Here is a 12092-nt window from a genome sequence, read left to right as displayed (position 1 = left end):
GATCAAAGCATCGATTTCATCAAGCTTGTACTGGATTATCCTGTTTCATAAAGGTTTTTGTTTTCAGCTAGATCTCAATAGCAAGCAACTTTGTTGAAATATCATGGCAAATCTGCCGGGTAGCGACTGCAATTATGGAGAACCATGGAGGTAGTAGAGAACAGACCATGGATGGGACTGTGACCCGAGCGAGTTCGATACACGCCACAAGTACCGCTTCGATATCACAGCTAGATTAAATGCGCATATACGTTTGAGTTTTGTTCTCTTGCCTACAAAATATCTATCGAAAGTTGATAGTTGCTGCATTTCTATTCAGAGTTTTTGTTGAAAAAAGTAGCTATCTACCGGCTAGCGGCTTGATTGGTCCCCCAAAATAGTACTGCTGGAAGAGCGGGGCAAACTGCGTAACACTAAAACTGGATCGCACAGTAACAAATGACGGAAACCGATCGAGCCAGTTGCGACAGCTACTAGACTAGCTGAAGTCTATTTATCATAGAATACAGGTATTTCTCGATATTTCGCGATACAAATTAATTTCCATGCACTCTGGTGTATCTTATCATAACGCAAGTTGATCAACATGTTCTGGCAATGACAGTTGACGCAAACGCAAGGAAAGAAAAAGAGATGGGCCGTACTGAAATAAAGACTCTGACAACAGCTCACACATTAATTTAATCTTTATTAGGGAAACAAATGTACCGATCGGGACATAGGCCTATGATACCATTTTATTCATCTCGTTTTCTTTTATGACGCTTCCCCACATCATATGAGATGATATTTTCTTTGCGACAGCAGTCTAAATATAGAATGTCATCGACTTAGGGGCATGCGATAACGTTGAGTCCTGCATTCACTGTCGTTATGACGATCACTTTCTCAGAGATATCAGTTTAAAACAAGAAATTACCTTTTAAGTTTACAACTCGTCAAATTGGGCGGGTCAGCTAAATTTCCATTATCGATACTAATGATGTCAACAGAATTGGTTGTTGTGATAGAAGTTACATGTAATACGAAACGAATACGAATACGAATACGAAAATGATGTTTGTTTAAAAAATCTTTCCTCCAAAGACTACTACTGGCCCACAGGCGCTAATAGCTTGGTAGTCTGCTAAATAGATCGATTTTCGGCTCGATCTATCGATCCCGTGGTCGTATGCCCGCCACTGTAACCTAGTGAGTATTTTGGTTACAATGGCGCGCATATCGACTTCGGGATCGATAGATCGAACCGAAAATCGATCTATTCAACAGACTACCCAGCTAAGGAGTGCCTGTGTACTGGCCGTTTGTTTTTAAAATCTCTCCTCTAATTATAGCAACGATATCTTTCAATCTAGGATATAAAAGATTGGATCTTTTTCAACTTACATTCTCAAATATTGAAGTATTGATATATTGTCATATAAAAAGCACTTTAAGTTCTGTAAAGACAGAACTTTTATATAATACGTACGAAATTTGGACTAAAAATAAAAAATTTTGTCAGTGACTCCAATGCGAATACGAATACGAATACGAAAACGAATACGAAAACGAATACGAAATTACCAGAGAGAGATTACGATGAGGTCACTAACTTCAACATGGCTGCGCCGGGTAGCTTCACGACGACGCACGAACAATAGCGAGTGATAAATTCTGCTGTCGTCGACCACTTCATCGTGGGTAACTACTGTATGTCTTATTTTACGTTACAAATATTTCTACTGTAGAGTTTTGTGGTTGATGAAGTAAATGTTTACCTGTCATATCAAGTAAAAGTTTTTATTGACAGTCAATTTTCAGTAATAGTATAGACAGTGGAAGGAACTCCTTCGCTATGGATCGTGACTGACGGTGCGGACGGTCAGTCGATCGTATTTTGCAGGAAGTACACATCCGTTCACGTCACTCTGCGTATACAGATTGTAAACAGAAATCCTTAATAAAGAATACGATTCCATAATAACGATTCAGGTGTTTAATACTTTCCGTGTTCATGTCATTGAAATTATTATTAAACTCAAGGCTTTGTTATCGCAGTGTTGGCTAGCGGAGCTGAGCCTGGCCGGGGAGTCACTACGACACCATGTCTTCACTTCGGGAGCGGGGAATCTTGTGCTTCAACCATTGCAGTCCAGTGAACGTGCTTTGCTTTGAAATACCCGACGACTGCCCTGTATGTGGCGTCAGTCTAGACAGTTCACCCTGTCTTTCACCGCCTTTTCGGATTCCAAGTCCGTTCGCCAATGCGAAAGCCATCCCTTACAGTGTTGTCATCAAGCCAACCGTTGGTACATTTCTACAGTAAGTATACTGTATAGAGAAATCTTTATAAATTCAACTAATCGGGGGGGGGGGGGGAGTAGTTTTTGATATTCAAATAGCCTCTTACATTAAATCTAGTGTCTACTGGCACAAAAAATTATGTTATGTTTACAAAAGTACTTGAAATTTCATTTTAACTGTAGAAGAAACAGTTGAAGTAAAGTTAATCGGACAGGTGTGTTCTTGACAGATATTAATCTTTTTGAATCTTCATTTTATAGGGACTTCAAGGGAAATTCAAACCTCCATGTTGGCATTACAAACTCAAAAGGTAACACGACTTGAGCTTACTATGTATAAAAATAGCTTTGTTCTATCAAATAACTTTAATAATCTCCAGTGTTGTTGGACAGTAATGGTAGTTTCTCAATACCCAAGGCTGTGTGTGTGTAGGTTTTCAGAAAAGTTCATACATGGATGCCCAATAAAACTTCTACATATCCAGAAACAATGAAAATCTTCAAATCTCTGTTTAACGCATATTCCCATAAGAGATAAACTAGAAATTTGACCCATGTTACAAAGTAGTAATTTTATATATTTCGTATAATTAGACAAATCGAGTCATTTAACAAATCCAGTCTCATTGGTGGAAGTTTCAAATAAGGCTTTATTAGTATCCAAATACAAAACTAGCTAAGAACATGGAGGCAAAATTATGTTCTCAGAATGAATTGTCGTCTTGAACAAAAAATCCAATTTAAGAATCAAGTCATCACCATGATGACATACTTGAAAGCTGTAGTTGCATTACCTTCAGCATGTACACAGCATGCATTATATGCCACTCAACATACCACCTTCCTCATTGTAGGAAATGAAGAAAATCACAGACACTCTTCAAAGTACAAATCTTAAGAACAACAATATTAACCCTTTTCCTGCCAGAAAGTGTCACTTCCCCATCTGCAAAGTCAGTAAAATGCGGCAATGAGCCAAAACCATATGTATTTTCACCCACTTGGCTTGGTATGTTATAGCAGCTTTAGTCTGTAAAAATCATGTTTACAGTATCTCTGTCTTCAGGGACCTTCAAATCTTCAAGTCTTTGTTAAAATGCACCATATGGGACATGTTTTGCTTTACTACTTTTAACCAACTTGACCTGATGGTGAATTATGAACTTGGCAGGAAAAGGGGAACCCAAATTTACACATACCAGTAATTTGCAAAACCATTTTTACATCATTTGCTTAAGCATTGACTCTAGTAATTAATGTTACAACAACTGAATTCACACACATGGCAAAAAGTAAGTGTTTATCCAGAACCATAAAATGTTACTATTTGGGTTTTTCACAGGTGCTGTATACAACTATGACGAAGGTGGTCTGCATAAAGACAAAGATAAATATAGTTGGCAGCAGTCAATATCAATACCACTGCTTGATAAATATGATGATGAACTCATGGAACTCTGGGACGAATGTTTGGAGAGCTATTCAAGTTCAGAGTTGTGGACCCCTGCCAGGTAATGAATATGTATTGTTATTTCATTTCCCGCTAGCTAGTGATAAATAATTCAAGATTCTCTTTGTTTCACATGTTTAAATACCAAATTCCCAAACCTTCAAATTTTATAGGTTGAGGGCTTGTCAGCAAATTAAATTTGAGAGCAGATTTGTTTACTGTCTCCATAGACAAGCAGAGATGACTAATATCCTTGATCCTATCACACACAATGGACAATAAAATAAATGTTGTTGTCATTATTGAAAATATTCTTTTACGCTCTGACTGTTGCAGTGTATATATTCCCTACTACAGGGTAAATATTTGTTAGTCGTAATTTGCCAAGTTTTTACGGCATCTTAGTCATGATATTTACCATTGTCATGTTAATCCCACAAGCAAATCTGTTTAAGTTAATTTTGTAAGCAATTTTAAGGCAATTTTTCCCTTTTTGGGTCAAAAATCATTTTCTCTCAAAGTTTTTTTGGATTGCTTTGAAACTTTATAGTCTTGATCCTAGGGTTGTCTTTTGTCGGATTTATTACAATAGTGATGAAATTTTCATATTTGTATTTTTTGGGCAATTTTTCACATTTTTGGTCAAAAGATCATTTTCTCTGAATTAATCATTCTGATTGCTTTGACAATCGGTATTCATGAACCTAGCCAGAGGCAACCCTGAGTGTCTTCAAATTTTGGGTGAAATTTTCATGTTTGAATTTTTGGGGCAATTTTTTCCCATTTTTGGTCAAAATTTTTTTTTCTCTGAAATTGCTCATCCGATAGCTTTGAACTGCTGATGTGCAGCATTGAATAAGCTCTTTCTCTGATTGGTCCATTGTCACTATTCTCAGCAACTTAGGGAGTCTATTTGTATTGTTTTAATTATATTGGTAAGATTCAGCTACCCAATTGGATAACAGCTTATTCAATGCTGCACATTAGCCTGCTTTGAAACGTGGTATGCATGTTCCCAGGAGTAATCTTAGTTAAGTGTGCTCATTCTGGCCTGCCACATCGAACCAAATGTGAACCAAGTGTGACGCTATGTTTTATGATCAGATAATGGAAAACAGAGGACACTGTGACTGATATAGTCCAGTTTCAAGGTTAGACAATATCAGTATTGAAAACACCATTGTATAATTAAGCATAAAGCACACCTAGTGATGAGCAATAGAGAGTGCATATATGAAGTGAACTGGTCAAAATCGAGTGGTATACCATCGCTGGGGGTGATTTATATGCTATTATATCATAATAGTATATTGAAATTTTAGCATTGAACGTCAAAAACGGATTTTGTGCTCAAGCTGAGAGCTCATGCATATGCCAGCCGTTGTATATCGCCAATATATCACAGTTCTTTTCGCGTTTTGACCAATTAGATTGCTGTATTTGCGCCATCAACAGTGCTCCCGCTAAGGCTTATTTGCGCGCTAATTGCGCAGTGTCTCCAACTGCTCTCGCAGTGAAATTTCATGTTTTGTGCAACTTTAGTCTCAGTCATTTCAATCGGTATTAGTTTTGGAAACGATAACTCAGGGCGAAACGTGCGATCTCAGCATAGATTTTACTTCCGCATTTCAAGTTTAGCGCCCGTGGCGGCACAGTTGCCACCGCAGTTCATTGTACATTGTGACGTACCCCAGTAAATTAGCATATACATGAACGGACCCAGCTGTGAGGCAATCAGGCGTATCTCAAGTTGCGCACACTCTCAAAACCTTAGAGGGAACACTGGCCATCAATATACTGGTATGATATAATATCAGATAGATACTGTCTCAAACTTACTGATTCAAAATGACCAAAGGAACGATTTCATTAATTATATTTTAATATTAGACATTCTAGTATTGGGTAGTTACAAGAGCTGATAGAGGGCAATATGTTTTATTGGATATATGAAAACAGTGCAGTGTCAAGCCTCTCCCGGAATGTTTCAATTTTGTCTGAACAACTACAATTGAATTGAGGAATTCTTGTAAAGGCAAGTCATTAAGGGTATTTGTACCAGTGTTTGATATCCAGTTTGACATTGATGAATTAGATTGTATACTATAGGTTTATAGTTATCAGGCAATCTATGCTGTGCTATCAATATGTATAGGCAGGGTTCTCCACAGGGGAATTTTTAGCGGTGGGCCACCGGTCTGTTTCTGGAGCAATCTTTTAACATGGTAATAAGTCTACAAAAGAATACATTTTCACGACAAAAGAGTATGCAAATTGTGAATTATTGTGTAAATTGGCAGTCTCTCTGTTTTCCATGCTGTGGAGAGCACTGACTGTTCAAAGAGTTCTGTTCCGTGACCTTTGACATTGCCTCCTATTTCTTTCACTTCTGTTCCGTTTCTCCCCATAAACAATATTATATCACCATCTTATCAAATTTTAATAAATTCATTGAAAACCACTTGCATGTGACTATCAGTATATCTGCCTTTGGCATCTACAAAAATATCAAAAACCCAAATCCAAAACAGCTAACAGGAACAGTGAGGGAAATTTTGATACTTCAAAAATAACCTTCCATATTTAGACTGTTGATAGGCATTGAATAGGGTACTTCTCAATTTTGACTGAGCTTACAGGAAGTAGTCCAAACACCAATTAACCATGTAATTCTTTTCTCACTTCATTTCAGATATGATGAAACCACGCACAACTGCTATGACCTTGCAATAGGATTTCTGAATTCAATAAGTTACGGTGAGTTCAAGGGCAGAAGTGAAGCTCAGTTAAGTAGGAAAAGTTTCTGCACAGAGTACATCATACCTCACACAAAGAAAGCAGCGAGATACATTGAACTTTATCGCAAAATTGAATCTTTGAAGTTTGTCAAGAAAGAGGAATCATATTGCTGAACTCAAAAGGTGACCTTTGACTCCAGTTGACCTTTGACCATTTACTGACATACAGGTTATCTGTATGATTGTGAAGTTTGCATATTTTTTATGTAACTGTAACATATTTGTGACACCTCCAACAATTTGTTTGGTCAGCTTTGCCAGTTTGTATTGTTGTGCTGTAGCAAAGTCAATTTGCGACTGAAAAATTTGTTGCTCCTTGTCAAAAGTTCATCATGCTTGTTCTTTGAAATCAACAGAAGGCAATCAAATTGATTTATGTTTTTAGAATGCAGCACCTCAGAAGCACTTTGATACATCACATGTTTTTCACACTGCAGGGGCTTTGTGCATTTACGTCCCTGCCATTAGATTTGGAAGTTTTACGTTTTTAGATGACCTTTATAGTATTTCAGAAAGAGTATCTTTGATATCGTGATGCTGACATACAAGTGATTTATGAACAGTTTCAGCATTCCACCCAATGCTGGCCAGATTGAGTGACACCTGTACAAAATGTAAATGACCTATGTTTAACCCTTTGAGCACCAAAGTCTATTTTTGTCCACTTTATAAAATAAACCCCAATCTATTTTCTCTGATTTTTGCCAAATTTTGAGAAAAAACTGCAGCCAATGAAATGCGATGTCCATTTGGTCCAAAATTATCATAAAATTACAGAAAAATTCATGAAAATTGGTAAAATTTTGCACTAAAATTTTGGCGGGAGAAAATTACAGCGCTCAAAGGGTTAATAAACACCTACACTACACACATGCAGGTGTGCTCATAACATACCTTGCCCCACTTTGGTATCACATACATTTAGCTGCATGGCGTCACATGCTACGACTGTTTATTGTACACTTCTTTCAGTATCTCTGTGTATAATCAAGTCATGTGTAGACAATTCAGTTTCAATTACAGTTTCAGAAATGTGGCAAATACTGATGATTTTGCTTGCTGATTCAGACCTTAAGAGTCCCTTTACAAGTTTCTTCATTGCCTTGTGAATCAATACTGGTCAGATTTCCATCCATATTATTTCAACATTCAGTGGAATTTCCAAATCATGACACCTCACGGCATGTCTTTAACTGAACAATGAGATAATTTTAAAATCCAGAAGACTTTACTGCTATAAAGCAGGATGATGAACGGTCCTGATGCTGTTTCATCAAAACATGCACTGCTTGCCAAACGACAAACACCAAAAATGGTATGCTAAATTTTGTAGGTTTTTAATCATTTTTATAAACTACTGATTATTAGTGACAGAAGTTCAAGCAAGGAAACAACTGTACTGGGTTCTACAAGCAAAATGAAGAAAGAAAAACAAATATTTTTTTCAAGTCAATGAGAAAACAATAATTATTATATTGTGGTATTTGTATATGAAATATAGAAATAAGAGCAGTGTGTGGGTTAAACCTGTACTTGTATGGACCTCAGCACAAAGAAAACTACATGCACAGATACGCATCGAAGTACCAGTATTACCATGCGAATTTGAACATGTGTATTTAGTTGTGCCTTGATCACATGATGTCTTGGGCATTCTAAGTCAGTAGAACACAGAGGGTCTTCATTCCAGAACAGAATTATTTTTGATTACCCTTGACAAGATGTCTTGCAGGCTTCTGATGAAGGTAGATCATTTAATTTTTGAGAAACAATGATTCTTATACAAAAAATTGTAATTTACAATGGCTGAAAACTTTGGCTGTTGACTCAGAAGCACAAAAAAAGATTTCAATGCGTAGAAATTGCAATCAAAATATTTGAACAGTACTATCATACACAAAGCAGGCTTTTCCTGGTACAAGTCAAATTTGGATCATTTATGATTCCACAAGGCACAGATGTTCTCTTTCACCAGCTTAAAAGCTGTGAATAGACGAGAAGATCCATCGCTTGATGGCGCTCTCTATGCTCCCCGAGCGTAGGGAGCGCCCTCAAGCGACCGATCTTTCAGTCTAAGCTGTGAATTGCTTGACTGAGTTCACATTACAGGGTTTGAGATGACTGCCTGGAAGCTTGTATTTATACACATGTCTCAATCACAGAGGACTCAGTGTCACACAATTTCATCCACCTTATGCGGTCATTTTTCTGACGACTATTTAAGTCGCAAATACCAAAGCTTGTTTTTCAAAAAGGTAACACTGAAGACCCTCATTGTCACTTTCTGTGTTTCGCTCTTGCATTATTTTCAGAGTTCAGTATATTTTAAACACTGCTTGTTAACTGCATAAATATTAAAAGAGGTTTTCATAATTTAATTAAACAAATGTTGAAGGATTTTCTGTGAAAAATCCGAAATGAACAACAATAGTTATTCACCTAATACTGTTTGTTGATACCCTTATATTGTTCATTTCATATGCTGTAATCAGTATATTATGTTTAACTTGCATGTTAGCTGATTTCATCCAAGTCCTTACACATAGTTTGACTGTCATTTGTCTGGATGCTAACAGTAATCTGGTATAAAGACAGCAATACTGAAACTGCACAATGCTATTGCAGATGTCAAATTTTTCATAGCACCAGTTTGGTTCATGGGTTGACATTGTTTGAGGGTTTTGCAAACATCACTGAATTTAGAGTTATTAATGTTGTAAAGGTTAGCAAATATCTATAGTACAGGTCTGGATTTGACAATACACATCCTGTAAAAGATAAGAATTAATTTTCTTTGCCAGTTAAGAGTCAGGCACCATTATTTTGTCGGCCGCTTAAAGTCAGAGTTCAACAGCAGGCCAATCAGAAGGCAGAGTACTGAGCTTATACGTTTTGCAAAATGCTAAAGAAGTTTTCGGTTACAATCCAAAATTGGCACCATTTAGGTAGAATCATAGACCCTTGAGAAAAATGGGTCTATGGTAGAATGCTCCTCGGGGACAAATATTTTGACTCTCAAATTTGTTACCATACTCAGATTCCGAGTTACAACTTGTGGGGGCTGATTTTGAAACTCCTGGAGTAAATAAACTTTTCAATATCTTATTTTTGTGAAAATCTAAAATTTAACATTTCCCATAGAGTTAACACAGGGAGTGCGGCCATTTTGAATTTTAAATATTGGTACATTTAGAAGCGTTGCCTCTCTGGTTACAAAATTGCATGGTGACCTCTGGCTCTTATTCTTGATTTTGAAAGAGAATGGTTGAACGTTTCCTTGAGGAAAGTTTGAGCAAAAGTTGAAGTCTTTCACTTTTGAAGTACATACTACCTTAAGGTAGAACGCACCTCGGGGACAGACATTCAGACTCTCAAACTTTTACAATTCTCTTCTGATATACCACATGTAGGGGTTCATTTTAAAGCTCTTGGTGAAAGAAAACTTTTCCATTGCTTATTTTTTCGAAATTCAAAAATTTTTATTTTTTCCATAAAGTTAACACAGGGATGGCGGCCATTTTGAATTTCAAATATTGAGAAATCACAAGTTATTTGTCTCTCTAGTACCAAAGTTTGCATGGTGACCCCTGATTTTTATTCTTGCTTTAGTAAGAGAATGGTAGAAGATTTCACTGAGAAAAGTTTGAGGAAAAGTTTAAGTCTTTCACTTTCGAGGTGCATATACCTTAATGTACAATCATTTACACATTTTTTTTTAATGAGTGGGTTCTATCATATGAACGAAAAATCTTTTACACACTGCTCTTGTGATGTTTCAGTGTGGAATGGTCGATTAATCATGTTTTAATTCAAATTTTTTATCAATTATAAATTATTTATATTTCAAAATATAAACTCATGAAATCAGTACTTCAACAGAATAATCTTGATCTATGCAATAAGAACAGTGACAGGGAGTAGATTCTTAATCCATTTAAATTTCTGCAATTGTTTTCTTTCATCATGTATTGTCTGCCCTTTACTATTTTTGTACAACATTTGTTTGATGTATTTGAAATAGGCAAAACCCGGAATTCGAATTGACCATGGTACAAACAAAACCACATGCACAAACCCCGTGTAGAAATATGTGTATTTCCATACGCACTTGCACACATTGGTTCGTTTGTACCGGTATCACATGATCTCTTGGGTGCGCTGAGTCTGTAGAACACTTCACATACTTTTTATTCTGGAGAAGAACCATTGTATTGTTGCATGTTTTGACCGACACCTGTGGTCAGCGTGCGATAATCTCTAGTCTGATTCTGTTAGGTTTCAGTTTTCTTAATATTGGAATGTGCAGCATAAAAGATACTTGCCCTATTACAACCAATCACATTTAGTTTTTATAACTTTGCAAATGCGTAATAATAAGTAACATATGGTTTGAGCTGATTGGATAACTTTCTGCCAATCATAAATATTTGAATAAATTTCTATTATACAACAAACTGTGTTGTTTGATTTCTTGTTTCATGTGTGTAAGATTTGATGTTTGTCAATGCCCTCCTCTACTTAGACTTGTCCCTCAAGATACAGTAAATTGTAGGAATGAAATTCAGCAGACTGTTGTGTCGATGGTGGAGTGATAGGGCTTGGTGAGCAAGTAAGTACTGCATATGCCTGCTCGAAGTCAAAAATGTGACTATTTGGCTTGTTCACTCTCAATATATAACTTTGTATATGACAAAAGCACTGTCCCATGTCACCCTCTAGATAAATGTATATGTATTGTTGTTTGTCCTTGCAAACAGGATTGCAGAATTTTTTGCTGTTGGTTTGCTGTGAATCGTTTATGCGAAGTGACAATACTCAGTCAAAACAGTTTGCTTTTGACTAAATCCAATCAAACTTTTCAATACAATAGAGTAAAAAGACCTTGTATGCACTGTGTACAGTCTTTCATTTTGTAATGCTCTATGCCTCTTGTTAATTCTGGTAAATATCTCCTGTCAAGGTGAAAATTTTTAATAATGGCTCCTGTTGTGTCCCCTAGCGAATAATAAGTTCACCTTTGTCTGCTAATTGCTGTGGGTCATTTTGATTCATTGTAAATTAACTTTGTACCCTCACTTCAAATTCGTCGTCAGTGTCTTCAAAAAATTAGATTAATTTTAACTTTACACTGTTCCGTAGATTTCAGCAAATTTGCACTGCAACAATCCTTGTGAACAATCCTTTCACAATAGAGAATCAGTTACACTTTGGTGTTTATGCAGTGCACAAATAAAAGACCAGAATACCTATGTGACTCGTCATGCTTGTTGTGATACTGAAATGTCACCATCACTTCCTGTTTTGTTAACATACACCTGACATCACTTCATCTTTCTTTCACAGATTTGACTTTGTTGTGTGTACCGGTGCTTTGCTGTCTGTTCTGTGCTGTTTTCTGTCAGATTCTATATTTGTAGCAATTGACCATGTATTAACAAAATTTGACCATATTGTTGTTGGATTCTGCATGGATGTGATTGTGGTTATTATACATCCCCACCAATTTAAGACTATAGATTTATTTCTAATTTGTTTTCAGGGTGACACAAACAAATGCAT

The 12092-nt window shown here is 36.4% G+C and overlaps 1 protein-coding gene across 3 annotated transcripts; it reads left to right on the top strand.

The window, feature by feature from the left end:
- Positions 1 to 1551: 1551 nt before the first annotated feature.
- On the top strand, positions 1552 to 10987 carry LOC139115654 (MKRN2 opposite strand protein-like). Of its 3 annotated transcripts, none has more exons than XM_070677943.1 (5): positions 1552 to 1683; positions 2041 to 2304; positions 2547 to 2596; positions 3628 to 3796; positions 6428 to 10987. In XM_070677943.1, the coding sequence occupies exons 2-5, from the start codon at positions 2087 to 2089 to the stop codon at positions 6645 to 6647; spliced, it is 657 nt and encodes a 218-aa protein (XP_070534044.1). In that variant the 5' UTR covers positions 1552 to 1683; positions 2041 to 2086; the 3' UTR covers positions 6648 to 10987. The 3 variants fall into 3 exon arrangements, with proteins under 3 accessions (XP_070534044.1, XP_070534043.1, XP_070534045.1); XM_070677942.1 differs by having other exon boundaries at positions 1567 to 1692; XM_070677944.1 differs by having other exon boundaries at positions 1584 to 1679.
- Positions 10988 to 12092: the final 1105 nt, after the last annotated feature.

Source organism: Ptychodera flava, chromosome 17 (assembly GCF_041260155.1).
Source record: "Ptychodera flava strain L36383 chromosome 17, AS_Pfla_20210202, whole genome shotgun sequence".
In the NCBI taxonomy this organism is placed as follows: Eukaryota; Metazoa; Hemichordata; class Enteropneusta; family Ptychoderidae; genus Ptychodera; species Ptychodera flava.
The sequence above is the reverse complement of the archived record's forward strand: the minus strand, read 5'-3'. Positions and strand labels throughout refer to the sequence as shown.